Source organism: Otolemur garnettii, unplaced genomic scaffold, assembly GCF_000181295.1.
Source record: "Otolemur garnettii isolate 467f Iridium unplaced genomic scaffold, OtoGar3 scaffold00023, whole genome shotgun sequence".
Classification (NCBI taxonomy): Eukaryota; Metazoa; Chordata; class Mammalia; order Primates; family Galagidae; genus Otolemur; species Otolemur garnettii.
In genome coordinates, this window is record NW_003852418.1 from 7,526,995 (window position 1) to 7,551,190 (window position 24,196).

Consider the following 24,196-nt stretch of genomic DNA (forward strand, 5'->3'; position numbering starts at 1 on the left):
AAAAAAAAAAAAAAAAAAAAAAAAAGCAGTCTGTGTGAAAGATAAGTTGAAAAGGGGGGTGAGGTGAAAACAGACAAGTTGAAAGGCTGATGCAGTGCTCCAGGCAAAAAGTAATGCCACCTGGGATGAAGGCTGAAGTAGTAAGAAGCCAGTGGATTCTAGATATCTTTTGAAGGTGGAGTGAACAGGACTTACTGAGGAGTTGAATGACAGGTGTAAAAAAAGGAAGTTTTGTGTTAATGGAATTCACAATCACGGAGAAGCCTCGGGGATGTGGGGGAATCCAGAATCCAGGGTTCTGTTGAGTTTGTGCTACCTTGCTATGCTTACAGGACAGTCAAATGGAGACAGATATAGGAATCCAACTCTCATTTGTCTCCGCAGGTTCTTCTGCCCCCCACCCTGCGTCTACCTCTCTGGTCCCGGCTGGAGGGTGAAGCCAGTGCAGGGCCAAGGTGAGGGCTGCTACTGTCTACTCTGTAGGGAAGACCAAAAGTTAGGCCTGGGAGCCAGGCGGTTCGTAGTTGCGGTCTCGCCGCGCCCTCTGGCGGGGAGAACTAAGCTTGTTTAGCACCTGAATCCTTCCCGAGCCCCTCCAGGCTAACCCGCGTCCCTTTCCAGCTCACCAGGCAGGAGAGACCGGGCCCACGGTCTGCGGTTACATGGGACTGGATGGCGCGTCTGGCAGCGCAGCTGAAACGCAGAAGTTGAATTTCGAGGAGCAGCCAGACTCCAGGGTGAGAGCGCAAGGGAAGAAGTTTGACTCCTGCTCCGCTCCCTGCCTCTCCCATGGAAAGGAGGGCTTCTTCACTCCCCTCCAGAAGCCAAGGCATGGACAGGGAGGCTTGGAGGCCAGGGTTCTGCCTTAAGGCTGAGCCCGAGAGCCTGGATCGAGGAGCTTCTTGTCACCTCCGATGGGGCGGACGTCAGATATCAGGGGGAGGTTGGTTTAGTCTGTCGTGGAGGGCTGGAATAAGACCGCCGCATCCCCATGAGCCCGCAGGAATTCGGATGCGCCAAGACCCTGTACATCTCGGATGCAGATAAGAGGAAGCACTTTCGGCTGGTGCTGCGACTGGTGCTCCGCGGGGGCCAGGAATTGGGCACCTTCCACAGCCGCCTCATCAAGGTCATCTCGAAGCCCTCGCAGAAGAAGCAGTCGCTGAAAAACACTGACCGTGAGCGGGGCGGGGCCTCAGCGCAGGACAGGAGGGGGAGGAGCAACCAAGTCAAGAACTGCTAAACTGGGGCGGGTGGGAAGGATGCGGTGGTGCTGCTTGGATCCGAGGGGTGGAGTCAGAGTCGAAAAGGTGGAGTCTGAACTGAGAAAGGGGCGGAGTCTAAGCGAGCGTGTGCAATTTAGGTTGGACGATTAGAAGAGTTAAGGATCAAAAACAGGAAAAGGGATCCATACGAGACTTGAGGGTGGGAGTTGGGGGCCCAGAGCAAGTTGCTCTCTTAAGTGGAAATAATATTATCTGCCTCAGATAATAATTCTCTCTATTGACATAATCAGAGGAGCCAATGCATGTAAAACACGTGGCATACAACGAATGCCAAGTATTATGTAAAGGAAGAGAACTTGGACTAGGTATAAATTGAACGTTTACAGGAAGCCTACCACTGTGAGAGGAGAGAGGAAGGCCAGTGATCAAAGTCAAGTGAGAATATAAAACTGTGGCTCTGGTATGGAAAAGATAAATGTCAGGCCCTGAAAGTATTGTGCTGCTGCTCCACGCCACAGTAATTTGCTTTGCAGCCCTCGGTGTGACTCCCGCCTATCGGGTGCTCACCAGCTGAGAGTATTACCTCCTCCTAGAAGGTCTCCTTGGAATTTTATGTGTGCCCTTGTCTTCCTTTCCACACTGTGAACTCTTCCAGAGCAAGACTGAGTTTAATTCACCCTTTTTAGTGCCCAGCACCCTGTGCAGTGCCTGCACAAAGTAGGCCCATTCATAGTGACTAGTTGATGAAATTATGCCAGGCATAATGTTGCACACCTGTAGTTTGGGCTACTTGGGAGGGTGAGACAGGAGGATCGCTTAAGCCTAGGAGTTCAAGGCCAGCCTGGGCAACATAGAGAGACCCCCCCAACTCTTTAAAAAATAAATAAATGTTTGCTTTAATATATAAAAGTGTTTTTAAAATTCTCTTTGTTGGCTCGGCGCCTGTGGCTCAAGCAGCTAAGGCACCAGCCACATACACCTAAGGTGGTGGGTTCCAATCCAGCCTGGGCCGGCCAAACAACAATGATGGCTGCAACCAAAAAAAAATAGCCAGGCATTGTGGCGGGCGCCTGTGGTCCCAGCTACTTGGGAGGCAGAGGCAGGAGACTCGCTTGAGCCCAGGAGTTGGAGGTTGCTATGAGCTGTGATGCCACAGCACTCTACCCAGGGGGGACAGCTTGAGGCTCTGTCTCAAAAAAAAAAAATTCTGTTTGTTGAACTGAAGGATGCCCAGGCTGCAAAGGAGGGTAGACAAAGGAACAGAAACAGGACTGCAGCAGGTACTAGATAAGTATCTGTGAAATACAAGTGCCCAGTGTATCTAGGCCAGTGGACATATTAGCCAGGCTGGCATGGAGAACAGAGGATGGAAACTGGCAAGTTCAAGATGTCAGGCCAGGGCACTCATTCCACCTCCCCCACAGTGTGCATATCCTCTGGCTCAAAGGTCTCCCTCTTCAACCGACTGCGCTCCCAGACGGTCTCCACACGCTACCTCTCTGTGGAGGACGGGGCCTTTGTGGCCAGTGCACGACAGTGGGCAGCCTTCACACTTCACCTGGGTAATCACATCTTCGCCCGGGGCTGAACAGCTCACAGGCATTAGCTTATTTAATCTTCTCCACAGCTCCTCAAGGAAGGTAACTTTGCCCCATGTAACTGAGTCTCAGAAACACAAAAAGACGTCCTCAAGGTCCCAGTGACTCAGTGACTGATCCAAGCCATTCTGATTTCCCAATCCTCACCTTTTCCCCTCACATCACCTAAGTAGCCTGCTGCCGAGCCCTGTCTCCGGGGGAAAACATTTGTGAAGATGGCCATAAAAGGCCTCTCAAGGATTAGAAACTCCAGCTTCAGCTGCTTCCTTGAGTGCCAAACCTTCCCACAGTGCCCACTTGTGAGAGGGAGCAAGCGGCAGGAAGGTTGGGTTTGGGACAGAAACTTGGACCCCTCAGAACCCTTGTTCCTTCCTCCTTTTGGTCCCCAGCTGATGAGCACTGTTCCCAAGGGGATTTCCCCCCTCGAGAGGGCTACGTGCGCTATGGCTCCCTGGTGCAACTCGTCTGTACTGTCACTGGCATCACACTGCCTCCTATGGTATGGGAAGGGAGGGCATACCTGTTGGGGGCCCCTGAAATCCATGCAGAAGGCAGGACCCACATGGGCAGAGATGGAGGGAGAAGGGCTAAGATACTTATTCTCACTCTGGGGATACTTTATGGGATTGGACAAAAGTTAAGGGGTAAGGGGAATCTTCAGTGGCCATGTGGCTCTCCGAGTAGTAAAGAACTGGCTGGGAGGCCAACCTCCGGCACCCAGGTGCCTTCTTACCACCCTTCCATTGCAGATCATCCGAAAAGTAGCCAAACAATGTGCACTCCTCGACGTGGATGAGCCCATCTCCCAGCTGCACAAGTGTGCATTCCAGTTTCCAGGGGGTCCCCCAGGAGGGAGTGGCAACTACTTATGCCTTGCCACAGAGAAGGTGGTGCAATTCCAGGTGAGAAGCAAAGAATACCAGCGCCAAGAGTTGAAGATAGTGAGAATGCAGAGAACCACAGAATGTTAGGTCATCGTTATCATCATGCTTGCCACTTACTGAGCAATGCTGCCTCCCATGGAATATCAAAAGCATAGCCTCTCAGGACAGAATCAGAGCGTGTAAAAAATAGTAATAATTAATATTATAGGGCCATACTCCTTCCCAGAGAATTTTAGAATCATAGAATGTTGGGATATAAAATTGTAGGATATAAATAAAAATCACAATAGGACAGTATTGTGTATTATTGTGCAAAGTCCATTAGAATCATAGAATGTGAAGACACAGAATATGGAAAATTCTAGAATGTGGAAAATATTATTAAGTACTATTACTACCAAAAGAACATTCTCAAAAAATGTTGGGAGATGGAATCATAATACTGTATGTAGAAAATAACAATTATGGCCGAGCGTGGTCGCTCATACCTGTAATCCTAGCACTCTGGGAGGCCGAGGCAGATGGAATGCCTGAGATCACAGGTTCAAGACCAGCCTGAGCCAGAGCGAGACCTCCATCTCAAAAATTAGCCAGTCATGTGTTGGCCCCTATAGTCCTAGCTACTTGGGAGGCTGAGGCAAGAGAATCACTTGAGCCCGAGAGTTGAGGATTGCTGTGAGCTTTGAGATCACAGCACTCTACCAAGGGAGAGACAAAGTGAGACTCTGTCTCAAAAAAGAAAGAAAGAAAGAGAAAAAGAAAGAAAAAAGGAAAATAACAGCACCCCTTCCCAAAGAACATTAAAATTGTAGAACATTAGAGCACAGAATTGCTATGTTTAACAAATAGAATTCTAGGCTGGATGTAGTGGCTCAGGCCTGTAATCCCAACACTTTGGAAAGTTGAGGTGGAAGGATCACTTGAGGCCAGGCAATATAGCCAGATCCGGGTCTCTAAAAATTAGCCAGGTGTTGTGGCAGGCACCTGCATTCTCAGCTACTGGAGAGGCTGAGGCAGGAGAATCGCTTGAGCCCAAGAGTCTGAGGATGAGTGAGCTGTGATTTTGCCACTGCACTCTAGCTTGGACAACAGAGCAAGACCTTGTCTCTTTAAAAAAGCAATCAGAATTCTAGAACCTTAAGAAAATATGACCATAAAAACATCAGTTAGTCCTACAAGCTTATTTTACTCTGAAGAGAACTGAAGGGCCTTGGTCCAAGCTCAAGGGACAGGTAAACGGCAGAACCTAGGACTGGTACCTCTATTTCGCCTAATGCACGCGGTGCACCGGCGGCCACCTTGCAAAGCTTCTCCCTCCGCCCCTCCGGTCTCTTCCCAGGCCTCTCCCTGCCCCAAGGAAGCGAACAGAGCGCTGCTCAACGACAGCTCTTGCTGGACCATCATCGGGACGGAGTCGGTGGAGTTCTCCTTCGGCAGCAGCCTGGCGTGCGCACGAGAGCCCGTCACTCCGGTGCCCCTCATTAGCACCCTAGAGGTGAAATCAGGCGCTGGGGGCGCGGGGTTCTAGTGAGGGAGGGCGGCGGGTCCCCATGCCTTTTCCGCGACCCCAACTGGTCCCATCCTCCCCCAGCTGAGTGGCGGGGGCGACGTGGCCACGCTGGAGCTCCACGGAGAAAACTTTCACGCGGGGCTCAAGGTGTGGTTCGGCGACGTGGAGGCAGAAACCATGTACAGGTATGGGGTGGGGAGACAGCCTCCCTCGGGCCTCGGGGAGCGAGGAGCTGGGGGAGTGTATGCCATCAGGGTCACTGCAGCCCCAACCCTTGCGCTCCACCCGCAGGAGCCCGCGGTCCCTGGTGTGCGTAGTGCCTGACGTAGCGGCCTTCGGCAGCGACTGGCGCTGGCTGCGCGCTCCCATCTCGGTGCCTGTGAGCCTGGTGCGCGCCGATGGGCTCTTCTACCCTAGCGCCTTCTCCTTCACCTACACTCCCGAGTACAGCGCCCGGCCGGGTCCCTCCGGCGCCTCCGAGCCCGCTGCCGCCGACGCCGACGCCGACGCCGACGCCGACGCGCTCCTGGACAGCATCCACCACGAGTTCACGCGCACCAACTTCCACCTGTTCATCCAGACCTAGGCACGGCCTGAGCGCCGCGGCTGCCCTTGCTGGGGTCTGTGCCCAGGCCCGGGGCGGGCTGTTTTTGTGGGTCTTTGGCCCAGCTTCCTGTCCCTTTGCTGCGGGAGGGTAGCAGAAGGCTCGCCATAGAGACCTGGCCTTGCAGCCTCACACAGTCGCTTGGTTCTCTCGTACACAGGAAAACACAACCCGAGAGCGGCTTTCTGTGTCTGGGGTGTGTGGCTCTCCCTATCTTTCTCTCTTCTCCACCTCTAAATCAATATTGGGCCCCCTGGCTCAGCGCCCATAGCTCAGCGATTAGGGCGCCAGCCACATGCACCTGGGCTGGTAGGTTGGAACTTGGCCTACCCCGGGCCTGCTAAACAGACAAACAAATAAAAATAGCCGGGCATTGTGGTGGGCGCCTGTAGTCCCAGCTACTTGGGAGGCTGAGGCAAGAGAATCGCTTGAGCCCAAGAGTTTGAGGTTGCTGTGAGCTGTGACGCCACGGCCCTTTACCCAGGGCCACATAGTGAGACTGTCTCAAAAAAAAAAAAAAAAAAAATTGAGCCCCCTTCCTGCCTCAGTAAGTTCATCCTGCGGATGTCTCCCTCCTTCTCTCCCCGTTTCAGACACAACTCCACACACTCTGAGGAACCAAGCCTGAGGCTTTTGCCCTCCAGGCATCTGTGTCCCCACTGGAAGGGACAGTTTCACACACCTGGGCATGGGGGACAGACGTTGGGAACACAGCCAGCATGCCCTGGAGTAACAGATCCTGCCTGGTACCAGCCTCTGGTGGTGCCCCATGGGAAGGCTGGTCTGAAATGTGAATTCTGGGTTCTAAGCCCCTGGGTCTTTCCTTAACTTCCTGAGGAAGAGTTGGTTTCCTGTAAAACTCCTCCCCCAGAATATGCAAAGTTTCATAAGGAAGAAGCTGATATTTCCCAGAAGGAGGAAGTGGTTTTTGTTTTCTAGACAGCCCAAAGTCTTGACTAAGTTCTGTCATCTGCCATCTGCAGGCTGAAACCACTGTGAGGGGGGAGGGAGAAGCTTGTTCAAAGGCACTGTGGCCCTGGAAGGTGAATCCTGACTGAGGGATGCAGGGAACACATTGAATAGGAAATGTCCTCAAAATGAGTGCTTGCCTCAGGGAAGCTGAACTCGCTGTCCCTGGAGGTGTTGTCCATCCTCTTAGCCTCATTAAGAGTACAGGAAGCTAGTCCTAAGGAGGCTAAGAAAGTTTCACAGCACCACATGGGGAGTTGAAGCTTGGGGGCCATCCAGCCCTGCCCTCCAGGGCTTCCTTCACCACTCCCCAAGGCAGGAGACCTAGAAACCTAGACCCTACTTTGGTCCAAAGGCCCAGACCCAGCTATGCAGCTCTATCTTCTTCGTCCTCCCTCACAGTGACCCTATAACCCTTGATCCCACCTAGGCACCCATGTGGGAGTCTGTAACCCCAAAACTCCAGCCCTGACCTATCTTCTGAGTTCCAGCTGCTGGACCTGTCCTTGAAGGTCCTCCTTGTACTTGAACCTGAATCCATTGAGCATCAAACTCCCTTTCCCTCCTCCCCACCCCTCCTTGGCAGCACCTGATCTTCTGCCTCCTTCCCCCAAACCAAGCAGTCACCAAGACTGAGGGACTCGTCCCCTCCTTCCACACTAGAATATGCTTCTTCTTTTCCTTTCCCTCCACTGCTGTCCAGCCACGTCCGATATCATCTCCTCCAAAATGTCCTCCCCAAGTAGAACCCAGTTACATTCATTTGCAAAATGAAAACATACAGCCCTTTGTTCAAAAAGTATTAAGAATTTCAAGATAGTGACAGGAGATGATAAAACCAGGTGCGGTCCCTTGTAAGCACAGGTCAAACACCTATAAAGTCAGCCCCGGCCCCAGGCTTCCTTCTTATAGTCCCACAGAGACTCACTGGAACCATGTCAGTCCACCCACCTTGGATTAAAGGGTTTTACGTGCATGCCTGTTGTCCCCTGTAGACTGAGAGTTTCACATGGAAAGGAGCTCTTATCTCTGTGTGTCCCGAGTGGCGCATCACAATGCCTTGCACATTGAGTTGGTCCTCAATAAATAATACACAGCCTTGTAGCGCATTGGCAGATATTTGGATGTTGCTATTGCAAAATGAAACCAGCAGATGGCAATGTTCCCCTCCAAGCGTTGAGTTCTCATTTATCTATTTGCGGTTGAAAACTATTGCGTTCTTTAAAGATAATCTTATCTTTTTTAGGCTCTCAGGATCCCTTGGAGGTTTAGACACACAATTCTTTATACTTCCAGGAAATTTCTTTTTTTTTTTTTTTTTTTTTTTGAGACATAGCCTCAAGCTGTCCCCCTGGGCAGAGTGCCGTGGCTTCACTGCTCACAGCAACCTCCAACTCCTGGGCTCAAGCGAGTCTCCTGCCTCCGCCTCCCAAGTAGCTGGGATCACAGGCGCCCGCCACAACGCCCAGCTATTTTTTGGTTGCAGCCATTATTGTTGTTTGGCGGGTCCGGGCTGGATTCGAACCCACCACCTTAGGTGTATGTGGCTGGCGCCCTAGACGCTTGAGCCACAGGTGCCGAGCCACTTCCAGGAAATTTCTAAATACTCTAAAACCTATTTACAGATTTAATCCTCTTCACATTAGAATAATCTATTGAGATATAAAAAAATTATTAATAGATATCCAAGGTACAGTGGCAGGCACCTGTGATCCCAGCTACTTAGGAGGCTAAGGCAGGAGCATTACTTTAAGCCCAGAAGTTCAAGCCCCGCCTGGGCAACAAAGGGAGACACTTTCTGACTTCTATCCCTCCCCAGCCCCACTACCTCCACCTCTGGGGAAAAAAAAGAAAAAATAAAATAAATAAGACATCTAGGCACCTGTCTTGTTTGCAAACCCTTCCATGTGACTCTAGTGAGTAGCCAGGGTTGGGAATTGTTGCTCTAGTCCATATTTCCTCCACATTTTATAGATAGGGAAATTGAGGGTTCAAGAGAGGAGGCTAAAGTCACAGTAGGTTGATGGAAAAGGTTGTCATTGATTCAAATCCTGTACTCCTGACACCAATCTGGGAGTCTGAGGTTCTCTTAATTCTCATTCTACCATGCTGCTTGGTGTAAGTGGAGTATGAGTGGGGGAGGGGGCGAATGGGGCAGGTAGAGAGAATAAGGCCAAAATGTCTGTTCTAAAATCTCCCAGTTCACCAGCTCACATGCTGCCCGAGGTTCCATCATTAACAAGTCTCTCAGTTTAAGCACTGACTTGGGGTTTGCTTTTTTCTTTCTAATTTTTATTATGTTAAGATTTTCTGCAAAGAGAAACTCATAATCATACCCTACTCCCTCGGGAGGAAGTGGACGGCTGAGTACACAGACCCAGGAAGATGGCAACGGAGAGAGAATGGCTTTCAGGGAAGTGAAACTAATATGGCCACATTTACATACAAGTTTTTGCCAAGGGCCAGCTCTGAGAATACTCATATTTTAAAATGGCCCCCCAATCAGGCTATGTTCCAGACTCCATGGGACAAAGGCAGGCAGGGTAGCAGCCTTTGCTTTCAGAGGGCAAAGTAGTAAACTTCTGCTGTAGCTGGCTGCTTGCCAACAAGGGTGCCCCTTCATCTTTGCTATGTAAAGTTACCTAATCATAAAATTCCTTGCATCCTCCTATATTTACAGGTCCTGCCCACACGTGCGGGAATTTTTCAGGTTTTATACACCGGGGGGGCAGAAATCTTTGGGGCCATCTTGGAATTCTGCCTAGTCCCCCAAACCATATAGCACATCAGTGGCTGGAGAGATCTGGTTGGCTTGCAGGGCTTCCCATGCCCTATGCATTGTCCTGTGTCAAAGTCAGTGCTTCTGCTGCCTGAGAGGATGACCAGGTTCATGAACAAAAATGGCTCAATATTGTCCATGACACATTTTACATCCCCTGCTCAATTCTCAGAAATAACACTGTGCCAATCAGAGTTAGCCATCCAGATAAATTGACCCTTGTCCCAGGTTGACCAGTGACAAGGCAAGGCAACCAGCCTTTAAGATGGCTTCCTGAGAATCTTGCCTCCTGGTGTTCCTACCCCTTTGTAGTCTATTCACAATGAAGAGGTCTCACCTGTGTGACCAATATCACGGAAGTGACAGTGGGTGACTAGGCTAGGTCATAAAAGGTATCACAGTTCCCACCTGGCTCTCTTGGATCACATACCCTGAGTGAAGCCCACTGCTGTGTTATGAAAGCAGTCAATCAGCCTTGTATATAGGTCTATGTGGTGAGAGACTGAAGCCTCCTGCCAATATCCAGCACTGTGTTACAAAAATCAAGCCATCTTGGAAATGGAGCCTCTAGCCCCAGGCAAGCTTTCAAATGAGACTGCAGCCCTGGCTAACATTTTGACTGCAATCTCATGAGACTCTTGAGCCAAAACCACCTGGTTAAACTGCTCCTGGATTCTGACTCACAGAAACCATGTGAGATAATATTTCTCTTGGTATAAACCACTATGTTTAGGGGTAATTTTACAGAACAATAGATAACAAATACAGGGCTCTTCTGGAGCTAATATCTTACTCAAAAAGCTAGCACTGATGCTGAGAATACCACCTATTGAGCACTTACTGTGCACCAAGATCTAGCTTACTTTATTTGTTGTTCTGTCACCTGGACCAGAATACAGTAGCGTCATCATAGTTTATTGTAACCTCAAATTCTTGGGTTCAAGAGATCTTCCTGCCTCAGCCTCCCAAGCAGCTAGAACAGGTGTGTGACACCATACCCAGCTTAATTTTTCTATTTTTTAAAAAGCTAGTCAAATTTAGCAGTGGGGCGGGGGGGGGGGGGTTAATAACAACTTTAGTGACACTAATGTTAATAAGTTCTCATAACCCACTACCATCAGATCAGCCTAATTTTTCCATTTTTTGTAGAGACAGGGTCTCATTCTTGTTCAGGCTGGTCTAAAATTCCTGAGCTCGAGTTATCCTCCTGCCTCAGCTTCCCAGAATGCTAGGATTACAGGCATGAGCCGCCTCACTCAGCCTAGCTTATCTTTTTGTAGGCTGTTATAGCACAAGGCAACAGCTAGTAAAAGCTGAAATCCAAGCCCAGAGGTCCTGACTCACAGTCTCATGCCACACAGCATTGTCTAACAGAAATTTCTGCTCCGTGGAAACGTTCTATATCTGCACCATCCAATATGGTAGCCACATGTGGTTTCTGAGCACTTGAAATCAGCCTAGTGCAACTAAGGAAATGAACTTTAATTTTTAAGTTTCATCAATTTAAATAGTCACAGTGACTAGTGGATACTGTGTTGGATAATGAAGCCCTAACAGACATGAGGGCCTTCTGTAGGACACAAGTAGCAAGAAACAGAGACCCACTTGAGCCTCAAGGGACTCAGGAAAACAAAATGCAGCAGGGTCTCAGGAGAGATTTGTGCTAACATGGGATTTGAGACTAGACTCACTGCTTCTCTGAGGGAGTTTGTGGAGGCTTAGCAGCCCCCCATTAAGGGGCCTTGGGTGACATAACCCCCCCTTCCGGTAGGCAGTACAGTCGGGAGCAGGCTCCAGATCCTAACCATCTGAGTTCAAATCCCACCTCTACCACTATAGGCTGTGTAGCTTTGGGCAAGACATTTAACCTCTTGGATACAGTTTGCTGATCTGTGAAACAGGGAAACTAATGGCACTTTCTTGTGGAGTTGCAATAATTAAAGGAGTTTGGGTATAAAGTGTTAAGAATGGGTTCCTGGCTGGCTCATGGTGTGGTGTAAGGTTTTGCTACATCTTCTACCAAATCCTCTGCTTCCCTCCCCCACCCCAGCCCTGGGCAACACGGTGCCAAGGGAACACACCCAACATCAAAGACCTGGAATTAAGCCACACGTGTCATCTCGATATAGACAAGCTAGGAGCAGGTTGCCCCCTTGGTGACAAGGATCTTACCCATCTCACGGAGTAGTTATAAGGATCAAGAGATGTCCTCAGTGGTATTTCCAGAGCCTGCCAGCTACAGTGCCTGCGTAAGGCCACACAGGTGACAGGAGTACAGCCTGGCAGAGCTCACATCCCAGTGGGTACCTGACCCTTGGCAACTCCCACTTGTTGTCATGCAGGCTGACAGTTGCCAAATTTTGAGGTCTTTTTTCCCCAAGAAAAGAAAAAAAAACAGGATTTTTATGAGAAACTTCCTGATCACTATAGACAGTAATTAATTTGAGGATTTTTGTGTTTGTCTTTTAAACATGGGGCCACCTAAACAAACCAAGGAGGTAGGAGCGGTGGCACACCACCGGTGTGCGGGTCGGGACATCCACCCTTCTCTCCAGGCCCTTTCCTGCCCCTTTTTACATCTTGGCCCCCTCACCCTGCCCCATGTCCGGCACCCCATCGAGGATTTGGTCAAAGTGATTTTTCATGCTCCCCTGAGATCAAGGGCCCAGAAAGATCTGACCTGTTACAAACCAAAATGACAGAGGCAGGCAATCTAGAAAGTATCAGGTTTTATTATCTTTTTATCAAAAAAATCAGTAACAGACGACAGTGTGAGAGGTGACTACAGAAGAGGTGCTCGCTCCAATACAACCCGAGGTAAAGGGCGCTGGGGGTGGGAGGGGACCCAGCCAGCTGGGACCCTAGGTTGGGGTGGCCGTGGGAGCTGACAGCCACTGGTGCAGCAAGGGAGGGTGGTTCCCCTCACTGGCTGGAGGAGACACGGTCTGCCCAGGCTAAGCCACCACTAGGCCTCTCCTCCCTGGAGGGGGCGTCCCAGATGACAGGGCCTCATCAGCCCTCCCCCATGCACACCCAGCTCAGGTTCATCCCAACACAGCCAAGGCTGTGAGTTCCTAAGCCAGTTTAGTTCTCTAGAGCAGCACTCTCCAATAGCAGGAAATGCCCTCCGCTCAGTCAATACAGCAGCCACAAGCCACATGTGGTGACTGAGCTCTCAAAATGTGGTTAGTGCAAGTGTGGTATGAATTTTTAATTTTATGTGATTTTAATTGACTTAAATTTAAACAGCCGCATGTGGTTACTGTATTGGATAGCACAGCCCTAGAGCTTGGACAAAGCAAACCAAAGAACACCAGCTGGTTTCCCCGGCAGAAGGCAGAAAGGGTAGCGCTGTCTACCTCAACTATTCTAGCCCAATCCGGAGAAGGCACCAGAAACAGGGCAAGAGAAAAAAGAGGCAAAAACCCACCCAGCCACATGAAAATTCACTCACTCGACCACCCAGCCAACATCAAACTGGAAATATCACACTATTTCCTGAAAAAAAATATATTTATCTATTTTCCTAGAACCAAGGAAGAATAATAATATATTACAAGTACACAGACGCAAATATCCCACCATCCCCTTTCATTATATTTTGGGATCTGCTAAAAAACTTTTTCTGTCAAAGCTACTTCTTAGAGGAAGCAGCTTTAGAAAGGGCCAAGGTCATGAGCAGGGGTGTGTGAAGTATAAAAAACTTGGGGGAAGAAGTTTAATGAAAGAAAGAGGGAAGGACAGGCCCTGTCTAAAGCTATAAATAGTAAAAAATAAAAATAAAAATCATGTCTCCGGCTCTTCTCTCATTTCCAAGAAAAAGAAACAAAAAAAACCATTAAATACAAACTTAGCAGGTGCGGTGGAAATGAGCAAGAGAGGGCAGAATTTCTTAGCATCTCCGCACTCCTGCCCCGGCAGAGAGACACTCTGCACAGAGGAATGAACCATTAAAAAACAATAAACAAACAAAACAAAAACACATACAAAAAACCCTAAAAATAGATTTACAAATATTCTATAAATCCATTTCAGCATGAACTTTTAGCTCTCTCCCCCAATCCCCAAATAAAAAAGGTTGATTTCCAAAAGTCACTTAAAAGAGCCTAGAATGGCCCAAGGTATACCACAGAGACTCCCCGTAGTGTGATCCTAAGAATCCATTTACAGACACATGTCAAGGTGCAGATGGTGCTAGATCCTTCTCCCAATTCCTGGCAGAGGGACAGGCTGTGTGGGACAGGAGGCCAGGAATATGGCTGGTGGGGAGGGGGGTGGTTAAGCTCCAGCCAGGACTCACTGAATCCCCCCTACCCACCTGGCTTCAGAGGGGCTCTGGATGAGGCATGTTCAGAATAGGCTCGAAGTTGGACCTAGATTCTAAACAGTAAGTTTAGGAAATAATCCAATCCCAGGATTGCCCATTTTTCTGCCAGGCCCAACAAATCAAGGAGAGCCAGGCAGAACAGTAGAAGGTAATGTCTCTTCTGACACTTAAAAGGTAATCAATCAGAGCTGGAGATACTGACAGGTCAGTATTAGGTTGACTTCCCCCTACCCTAACGTCCACCCTTCAAAATCCTCCGGCTTCCCTCCCCCCAACGTCCAAAACCAGTGCCACGAGGAAGCTTCATGCATAGAACTCGTTGGTGGGGGCTTTTTTGTAGATGGGTTTCTTGCCCAGGTCGTAGCTGCCTTCGTCCTTCTTCTTCATGCGGTACACCAGCAGCATAATCAGGAAGACGGCAAAGAGGATGCCCACAACGCCGCCCACAATTAGAGCTGGAGAGGGAGAGAGGGCAAAGGTAGGGGTAAGAACTCCTTATCAGGACCTTGGGGGTACATTCCCCCCCCCCAGTCAGTTCTCTGACTAGGACAGTCAGACATCCTTACCATTATCACCACCTGTACCAGGCAAGTTGACACCTTATTTTTTTTTTTTTTTTTAGAGAGTCGCACTTTGTGAACCTGAGGTTTATGGCCAAGGCTGGATTTGAACCTGCCACCTCCGGCATATGGGGCTGGCGCCTTACTCCTTTGAGCCACAGGGGCCGCCCGACACCTTATTTAATTTGACCCTCCCAACCTCAATCATGAGAAGGGTGTCACCAAGCATTATAAGTCAATAAAGACCATAGGGCTAGAGTGTCAAGCCCACTATTGCAACTCGCATCTGCCTAAGTCCAAAGCCTAGGCTCTTTCCAAACACCAAGCTCACACAGCTCACACCCTACCTCCCTCAGCAACAGCTTAGCACTAACTGAGCCAGAAACAGTGAAAATGGCAGGCTCTGGAACCCACCCCCATGGATATGTCTGCCCTACGGTCCTTAGCACGGGAGCATACACACCCCTGCTGGGCTACACTTCTGTAGACAGGTACACACATTCCAGACACACATGCGGAATGTACTAATGTCCCTCTATTACGGTATTGATGGTTACACACCATGGTTTACATTCCCATAGAACCCAATGGCAAAGGCCAAGTTTCCATGCCCACTCCTCCCTCTGGCTGTGTGATTTGGGGCCAAGTTCCTTTATCTTTCTCATTGCAAAATGGAAATAAGAGAACCTTTCTCGTACATTTGTCCTAAGGAGTGAATAGACTAATTCACTGAAAGGGCTTAGAACAGCGCCTAGTGCATAGCATATTCTCAAGACTCATTAACTGTGAACATTTAAAGTTTATATCTGTGTCCCCAGCCCAATCAGGCTTGCACCACAGTAAGGGCTCAATAAATGCCCCAGGAGCTCAGGCTCATATCAGGCAGAGGTGGGCTTCTAACCTTGGGTGAGCGTCTATTCTGTCCACTTGGTCAGATGGCCTGAATGACTCATTCCTGTCCGTTAGGGGCAGAGATGTCTTGTAGAATCCTTTCTGTGGCAGATTGAGTCCCCTAATTCCGTCTTACTCAGGCTAAGAAGATTAATTTTCCATTCCTGCACACATTACAAATCTATGCACAGTGTGGGGACAGAGTGGCACAGAGGAGCCATGGAAAGTTCTTCCTTGGCTAAGATCCTATGAAAAAGCAGCAATAGGGTGAACAGAGTGCCCCAGGAGGTGCCAGGAAAAGCTCACAGAATAGCAAGCATCAACTCCATTCCCGTTGGTGTCACCTCTCCCTCTGCTGACCCCAGGTCTTCCATGAGGCCCTTGATCTGGGGCTCCCCACAGAGTCAGGGTTCAAAGCATAGGCTCAAAAGCTGACTGTGGCCTGGTCCTAATGCCAGGTCTCTCAATCACTTCCTGGCTCTGTGACTCTGGACAAGTTCTTTAGACTCAGTTCCAAGTTGTTGCAGGGACCCAACAAAGGGCACAGGAATTACATGGCACATAGCAACCACTTCAGAAAGCTCCTGGGTGCTGTTTCAGAGTTACTAGGGCTGGGTGCAGTGGCTCACTGAACCTGTCATCCTAGCACTCTGAGGCCGAGGCAGGACGATCCCTTGAGGTCAGGAGTTAGAGACAAGCCTGACCAAGAGCAAGACCCTGTCTCTACTAAAAACAGAAAAACTAGCCAGGTGTCGTGGCAGGTGCCTATAGTCCCAGCTACTTGGGAGACTGAAGCAGGAGGATTGCTTGAGCCCAGGAATTTCAGGTTGCTATGAGCTATGATGACACCACAGCACTCTAGCCTGGGTGAGAGTGAGACACTGTCTCAAAAAAAGAAATAGTTAAGTGAATGGAGGGAAACCCCTTAGCTAAGCAATGCAGCTTTTCACATAAGGACTGTATACTTGAATAATTCTGAAACGGAAGGAAAATGATAGACATGGGCTGGTTTCAGTTCTTTTCTTGCTGTGTGTGACCCAAAGCCTAGGTCTCAGCCTCCCTGTGTATAAAGTAACAGTTGCTTGGACCAGATAAAATTTTCTTTTCTTTCTTTTTTTTTTTTTTTTTTTTTTGACAGAGCCTCAAGCTGTTGCCCTGGGTAGAGTGCCGTGGCATATCTCACAGCAACCTCCAACTCCTGGGCTCAAGCCAGTCTCCTGCCTCCGCCTCCCAAATTGCTGGGACCACAGGCACCCACCACAATGCCTGGCTATTTTTTTTCCGATTATAGCCATCATTGTTGTTTGGCGGGCCCGGGCTGGATTCAAACCCGCCACCTTAGGTGTATGTGGCTAGCGCCTTAGCCACTTGAGCCACAGGCGCTGAGCCTAAAATTTTCTTTAAGAGTAATAGAACCTGGCTCTGTGCCCTTAGCACAGTGGTTAAGGTGCCAGCCACATACACCAAGGCTGGCAGGTTCGAACCTGCCTGGGCCAGCTAAACAACAATGACAAACATAACAAAAAAAAAAAAGCCGACCGTAATGGTGGGCGCCTATAGTCCCAGCTACTTGGGAAGCTGAAGCAAGAGAATCACTTAAGCTCAAGAGTGAGAGATTGCTGTGAGCTATGATGCCACAGCACTCTACCAGGGGTGGCAAAGTGAGACTCTGTCTCAGGAAAAAAAAAAAAAGTAATAGAACCTCTAGAGAATTAAAACAAAACCTTATGCAAATCTAAAACATGCCAGCTGAAAATGAAACCCTGTGAGGAAATGGTGTTACCTCTAATCACTTCTGTGGGAGATAGGGAAATGAGCAAGTGGGGAGGGGGAGGAGGAAGGGGGATGGGGGTCACGGTGTATGGCACACCTCTTGGGGGTGGGACACAGTTATAAAGGGGACTTTATCTAACAAATGCAATCAGTGCAATGTAATCTTTGTACCCTCAATGAATCCCAAACAATAAAAAAAAATGAATACATACAAAAGAAAATAAAAATAAAAATAAAATACTTCTATAAAAGTATTTTACAGTTTGAAACCCTCTAAGGGCCTCTCTAGTTCTGACAGCACCCTTCTCCCCAACCCATCCACATCACACATAAAGTGGTAAAGAAAAAGTAAAATGAGACTCAGCGCCTGTGGCTCAAGTGGCTAAGGCGCCAGTCACATACACCTAAGGTGGCGGGTTCAAATCCAGCCCCGGGCCTGCCAAACAACAATGACGGGTGCAACCAAAAAATAGCCGGGTGTTCTGGTGGGCGCCTGTGGTCCTAGCTACTTGGGAGGTGGAGGCAGGAGACTCGCTTGAGCCCAGGAGTTGGAGATTGCTGTGAGCTGTGATGCCACAGCACTCTACCCAAGAGGACAGCTTGAGGCTCTGTCTCAAAAAAAAAAAAAAAAGCCCAGGCCATGGTCAGGGCTAAGAGGGCCCCAAAGTCACCTGGGGATATATTCCCAGGGAACCCCAATTCAAGACACAGGAGAAGGCCGGGTACAGTGGTTCACACCTATAATCCCAACACTGGAAGGCCCAGGCAGGTGGGTTGCATGAGCTCAAGATTTCCAGACCAGCCTGAGCAAAAGTAAGACCCTGTCTCTAAAATTAGCCAGGCACTGTGGTAGGTTCCTATAGTCCCAGCCTATTGGGAGGCTGAGGCAAGAGGATTACGTGAACCCAAGAGTTTGAGGTTGCTGTGAGCTATGAGGCCACAGCATTCTACCAAGGGCAAGAAAGTGAGACTTTGTCTGGAAAAAAAAAAGACACAGGAGAGATTGTCATCTGTCCTGGATAGCAGCAGGACACGGACAGTTGGCACAGGGCTCTTTCCGTATCTCAAGCAAGATCCCTGAACTGGCTGGTTCCCAGCAGACAGAAGTTACCCAGCATGGGCCTGGGGCATCCACACACCAGGCTGGTTCATCCAGACTGGCCCTCAGCCACAGCTTGTTCCCTCTAACAAGACCCTATAACAGTGGTTCTCAACCTTCCTAATGCCTCCTATGCCACAACCCTTTAATATAGTTCCTCATATTGTGGTGACCCCCAACCATAAAATTTTTGTTGCTACTTCATAACTGTAACTTTGCTGCTGTTATGAATCGTAATGTAAATATCTGATATGCAGGATGTATTTTCATTGTTACAAAGGGGTCACAACCCATAGGTTGAGAACCCCTTGAGCTCTTACTTGAGGCCACACATTTAACCTCTCTAGGGCTCAGTATCCTCTTCTATCATCTGAAGATACCTTGTGCCCCACCTACTGAAGGGTCAATGAAGGTTTAACGACAGACAACACTAACAAATCAGAATAGCCCTTTACAATTTGCAAGGTTATTTCACATTTTATTTTTCATGGACTCATCACTCCAACCCAAGGAAGTATCACTGTACCCATTACACAGGGGAGGAAACCAAGACTCATCGAAAGTGTCTAAGTCGGCTCGGCGCCTGTGGCTCAATCGGCTAAGGCGCCAGCCACATACACCTAAGGTGGCGGGTTCGAATCCCCAGCCCGGGCCTGCCAAACAACAATGATGGCTGCAACCAAAAAATGGCCGGGCGTTGTGGCGGGTGCCTGTGGTCCCAGCTACTTGGGAGGCTGAGGCAGGAGACTCGCTTGAGCCCAGGAGTTGGAGGTTGCTGTGAGCGTGATGTCATGGCACTCTACCCAGGAGGACAGCTTGAGGCTCCGTCTCAAAAAAAAAAAAAAAAAAAAAAAAGTGTCTAAGTCAAGGTCATAAAGCTGCCAAGTGACAGAGCAAGGGGAGGTGAAGCCAACCCAATTCTAAAGAGCCTCCAGACTTTCAAGTGAAATTAACTTTTAATGATTAACCCTCAGATGCCAAACCCAGGCTATGAAAGTGCTTTGAAAATTCAGTGAGAAAGGCTTAAGGCAAGGGAATAACTCAAGGCCTATTCTTTAGAAGCCTTTGATATGAAATTCTTTCTGCTCCCCTGGCAACCAGGCTACCAGGTCAAGGCCATCCCTTAAGGGAGGTGTAGTCCTTGAATGCCTCAGGGCAACCTGAGTGGGCACAAGGAAGGCGAGAAGCTTCCCTGCCTGCAGACATTGCCCCATACTGAGCCCCCTTTCCCCAGCCTTACCTGCCAGAACCTCTGTTCTCTCAAAGATGTTGCCGTCCTGTGCAGTGCTGGACATGGACACCTTGTTGGACACATCTTCATCCCCATCAAAAGGCGAGATTCTCTTGGGGATAACCTCATTCTCCTCCAGTTCCTTAGGTTCAATGGGGACCCGGCTCCCAGGCCCTGCCCCCTCAGGGATATGGTTATCTAGAGGTATCTGGATGGGAGGAAGGAAAAGAGACACTCAGTGTATTTGGGGAGGAATCAGGGTGGGGCACGGGGACATTCAGCTGGGCAGACAATCCAATTCTGCCATCTTGGGCTGAACCACATGGTCCTAGAACAGGAGTTGGCAACAACCTCTCCACAATTATGCTGCCAAAATCCTTATCCTCAATTTTTCCAGTGTTATCTATTCCAAATAGGAGATGACTATTCAGGACCAAGGGCATGGGGAAACAGGTGTTCCTACGCTCTGCTGGCCCGTGCCCATTCTAGAGTAACCACTCTGGAGGCAATTTGGCAAAAACTTAGACATTGCTTGCCCTTGGAGGCAGAGATTTTGCCTTGGGGACTCTATCCTAAGGAGATAATCAGAGATTGTGTGTAAACAGTGTTCTAATTTCACGATATCAATAAGGGGAATCAGGTGAACTATTACCCGGCCTATGAAAACGACAAGAACATTTAATTATGCAGGGAAGGCTCGGCGCCTATAGCTCAACTGGCTAAGGCGCCAGCCACGTACACCTAAGGTGGCAGGTTCGAATTCCCAGCCCGGGCCAGCCAAACAACAATGACGGCTGCAACCAAAAAATAGCCAGGCGTTGTGGCGGGCGCCTGTGGTCCCAGCTACTTGGGAGGCGGAGGCAGGAGACTCGCTGGAGCCCAGGAGTTGGAGGTTGCTGTGAGCTGTAATGCCACGGCACTCTACCCAGGGGGACAGCTTGAGGCTCTGTCTCAAAAAAAAAAAAAAAAAAAAAAAAAATTATGCAGGGAAATACTCGTGATCAATCTAAGTGAAAAATGCAGCAGACAGAACTGTATTATTTGATATAGATGCTGGAAAATAAACGCAGAGAAAAGGAGTTGGTATTTAGAGTGAATATTCCTGCAGAGAGGAGGGGCTACATGCAGTCCACAGTAGCCTGTCCCTGAATAAGCCCAAGGCCACAGGCTAAAACAAGCCTTCTGGCAGAGTGGGGTTGGACCCTTCACTTATTCTGCCCAAAGAGGCTGTATTTTCACTCTTCCCAACATGTGTGCGATAGTGGAGCAAGGGTGTGGGGAGGCAAATAGAAGCAGCTACTTACCAGGGATTGGATCACTTCAGGGAAGCCCTTGGGGTCCTCGGAGTCACCTGTAAGGTCAGAATGGTTATCTGAGTGTGAGGTCCATTACCCCAGGTAAACAACCCCTTCAGTCACAGCTGGTGGAAGTGCTAATCTTATAGCCAGCCCCCAAATGCTCAATGTTCAGCAAGTGGGCATTCCGACCCCAACCTATGTCCCCCCATCTATAAAATGGTACTGCTAAGACCTGCCTCCCTGGAATGTGTGGGCTGGGAGCTGGACATATGCTGTTAGCTCCAAATCTTTGTTCTGTAAAGCGTGGGTCCAGAAACCAACAGCCACCCCTGACAGCTGGTTAGAGATGAAGAATTTCAGTGCAATTGAATCAGAACTGGCATTTCGATAAGATCCCCAGGGAATTAAAGTTTGAGAAAGAAGACCCCAATTGTAATACATCATTTTACTGGGTAACTGTGTGAGATGATGGAGAAATTTGCTCCACTATAGTAACCTTTACTGTCTCTATATACGTTAGAACATCATGCTGTATACCTTAAATATACACGATAAAATTTATTTTTAAACTAACAACCCCAAACGCACATTTACTGAGTGCTTGGTATGTGCCAAGAGCTTTACTTCAGTTTGTCCCCACAACATTGATATTCCATCATTATTAGTCCCATTTTACAGATTAGGAAACTGAACCTCAGAAGTCACACGGAGTGGAGGTTCGAACTCAGGACTGTGTAATTCTAAAACTCAAACTTCGAATCATTAACACATCCCTGCACATAGAAGGGATGCTATCTGGCCTGGAACCCAGGCCCAGGGAATCAAAGAAGACCGTGAGAGCCCCAGGTCCCTGGTCCAGTGCCAAGAGGCCTCTGTTCCTTCACCTACCTGACAACCCACTGAAACAGGAGCTTGTTCTTGGTTACCTCAAAAACATCTCTGCCCATATATGCCCTCTCCCATCCCACCCTCACTTCTGAGCTAGAATTTTTTCCTTTTCAAATGAAGGAACACACTCCCTGAGTCTTCCTTCCTCACCCACCCCCAGTCCACTATGTCCCCCTACCAAAGGGAGGAGCCTACCTCTGACAGGTTCAGGCTGCTGCTCAGAAAACCCAGAACTACAAGTGAATTCAAAGCAGCAAATGACCTGCCCCTCAGGGGCTCAGGCATGGAAAAGGTTAAACCAGTGACTTTTGTCCCCCCCCCTGTATTGTCAAGGGGAAGAAGGACTCTGTAGGAAAATTCCCCACAAAATCCAAGTCCCCAGGCATGGCTACCCTTCTGCTTGGGGGAGGCCACCATCCCCTCCAGCCTGCCCGCCATGCCCTCTGTACCCAGGTCTCCAGAGCCGGACAGCTCAAAGTCATCTTGCCCGGGCCTCCCAATATCCTCATCATCTGGTAGGGCTCCCGAGTAGTAGCGGCCTTCCAGGAGGTCCTGGGGGTCGATGACCTCAGTCTCCCGGATCTAGGATAAAGAAAGGAGACAAATAAGCCGACATCCCTCGTGCTCAACAGCTGCTCACACCTCAAAACCCAGTAAAGTGGGTATTCAGGCCCAGAAGGGGACCAGGCCAAGGCTGGAGACCTGGGTCCTGGATCCCGCAATGCCCTAACTTGCTGTGTGTCCTTAGGCAAGTCTCTTTCCCACTCTGAGCAAATAAAAATAGTAAAGGTGGTAATAATCACATGATTACTATTACTAGATACTACTTCCTGAGCGCTTGCCATGTGCCAGCCCCTATTCTTAATAACTCCAAAGGCATGATATTAACTTATTCTACATCCGAGGAAATCATTTTCTTTTGATGACACAACTGGCAGATAAAGGAGTGAGGATTGCACATAGAGCTGCCGGACTACAGGGCCGGCAGCCCCCCTGCACACAGGCCAGCCCCTGGACACTGTCCTCCAGGGTTCTCTGATGCAATGGCAGCTGAGTCACTTGTGGCAGAGAGTAGGCTGCTGGCTCTGTCTTGCCCAGTCCTGGATACCTCTCCCAGCTGAGTCAGACTGGGCTAGGGCAGGCAGACTGGCTCACTCACACCCCAAGACAGCCTCAAGTCAGGGTGCTGCCCAGACCTGGTGACTCAAGAGCACACTCCGGGATTCAGTCAGGCCTTCCAGACATCTCCCACAGATCTACTCTACTGCCAGCACCGTGCTGGGCACCGAGAGGTACAATCCCTGCCCTCACAGACATTCACTCCAGCACGTAAGTGTCACTCTGTCACTCCTACCCAAGGGAGACCTTGCTGGTCACAGCAGAGTCGTAGGTCCACCTCCTCCAAGCAGCTTTCAAAAAGAAAGTATCAAAGGTCCAGGGAGGTAAAGAACTTTCCCAGAGCCCCACAGTACACCAGTTATTCTGCTCCGGCCCCATAGCTCAGCAGAGTGGGAAACCAGGCTCCCTCACAGGTTCAGAAAACAAGAATACACCCACCATACTTTCTCCAACTCCTGGGCTCAGAGTCTGTCTGCCCACAGACCAGCAGCCCTGGGCAAGGTTTACATTTCATTAAGTAATACAAACATTAAAGTGCCTACTGTTTCCCAGAAGACTGGGTGTTTGTTTTTATTAACTTCAATACACCCCCTCACCCTGCCACAGGAAAGCCTCATCTTATCCAGACTTCACAACTGCAGGAGGTAGGGGTCTGCTTAGAACCACAAAATACCAGCTGAAGACGGGGAAGCTCCTGCCCTCCCCTTTCACAGGATTTGGGGGAAGTTGAGCCTGGAACAGGGCAGTGACTTGCCCAAGGTCACACAGTGAGTTTGCTACATAGCTCAGAGTGGAAAGAGGCCAGTTCTCGGTTTCTAACTTCCCCTGGCCGTCCTTTACCTGGCTGGGGCTGCCAGTGACTCGAGGGTGGTGGTGGGTGTCTGAGAAGGCTATTGTGGGTGCAGATGCAGGAGAGGGTCCCTAAGACCAGGCTATTGTGGATACAGGTGCAGGAGAGGCTGGGTTCCTCCTATATTCTCTCCTCACTGGGCTTCCGGGAGAAGCAGGGCACCTGACTCTGCCCTCTCTTCCACCCTCGGGGACAGGATGCCGGATTCCAGGAAGGCAGCAGGGCCAGGCATCACTCTCTCCCCGGGGGCGGGGGAAATCTCCGCTGAAAGCCTGGCACACGCGGGGGTGGGAAGCCAGAAGGGGTTAAGCCCTGGTTAGGGATGACTTCATGACTCCGGAATCAGGAGCTGCTGAGCCACTGCCGCTGGAATTCCAGCCCCCGCACACAGCCTGTGCCTGTGGCTTTGGTTTGGCAAAGCAGGAGAAAGGCTCCCGTGTGGTTGCACAAGTGCCTACACCTAGGGTGGGGTCCCTGGGCTCCTACCCCCAACTCCGGCGTGGGGCCCAGAATCTGAAGCAGCAAGACCTCCAGTGCTCCAAGTGAGAGGCCTCATGAAGCACAGAGCCTGTTGTATCAAAGTCCTCTTA

The 24,196-nt window shown here is 49.6% G+C and overlaps 2 protein-coding genes across 2 annotated transcripts in view; one reads left to right on the forward strand and one right to left on the reverse strand.

Annotated features, from left to right (window-relative positions):
- RBPJL (recombination signal binding protein for immunoglobulin kappa J region like) overlaps positions 1-6,060 on the forward strand; it is a 10,018-nt gene extending 3,958 nt beyond the window's left edge. The window contains exons 4-12 of the mRNA XM_003787636.2: positions 385-455; positions 622-737; positions 1,004-1,178; positions 2,651-2,788; positions 3,214-3,323; positions 3,574-3,726; positions 5,048-5,203; positions 5,300-5,403; positions 5,510-6,060. Of these exons, the coding sequence (XP_003787684.1) occupies positions 385-455; positions 622-737; positions 1,004-1,178; positions 2,651-2,788; positions 3,214-3,323; positions 3,574-3,726; positions 5,048-5,203; positions 5,300-5,403; positions 5,510-5,804 (1,318 nt within the window). The 3' untranslated portion in view covers positions 5,805-6,060. The remainder of the gene's footprint in view (positions 1-384; positions 456-621; positions 738-1,003; positions 1,179-2,650; positions 2,789-3,213; positions 3,324-3,573; positions 3,727-5,047; positions 5,204-5,299; positions 5,404-5,509) is intronic.
- Positions 6,061-12,282: 6,222 nt separating this feature from the next.
- The window catches only part of SDC4 (syndecan 4), a 23,114-nt gene continuing 11,200 nt past the window's right edge, over positions 12,283-24,196 (reverse strand). Inside the window, exons 2-5 of the mRNA XM_012803939.2 lie at positions 22,087-22,219; positions 20,756-20,802; positions 19,461-19,659; positions 12,283-14,352 (exon numbers count right to left, since the gene is read on the reverse strand). Coding sequence (XP_012659393.1) covers positions 14,201-14,352; positions 19,461-19,659; positions 20,756-20,802; positions 22,087-22,219 — 531 coding nt within the window. The 3' untranslated portion in view covers positions 12,283-14,200. The remainder of the gene's footprint in view (positions 14,353-19,460; positions 19,660-20,755; positions 20,803-22,086; positions 22,220-24,196) is intronic.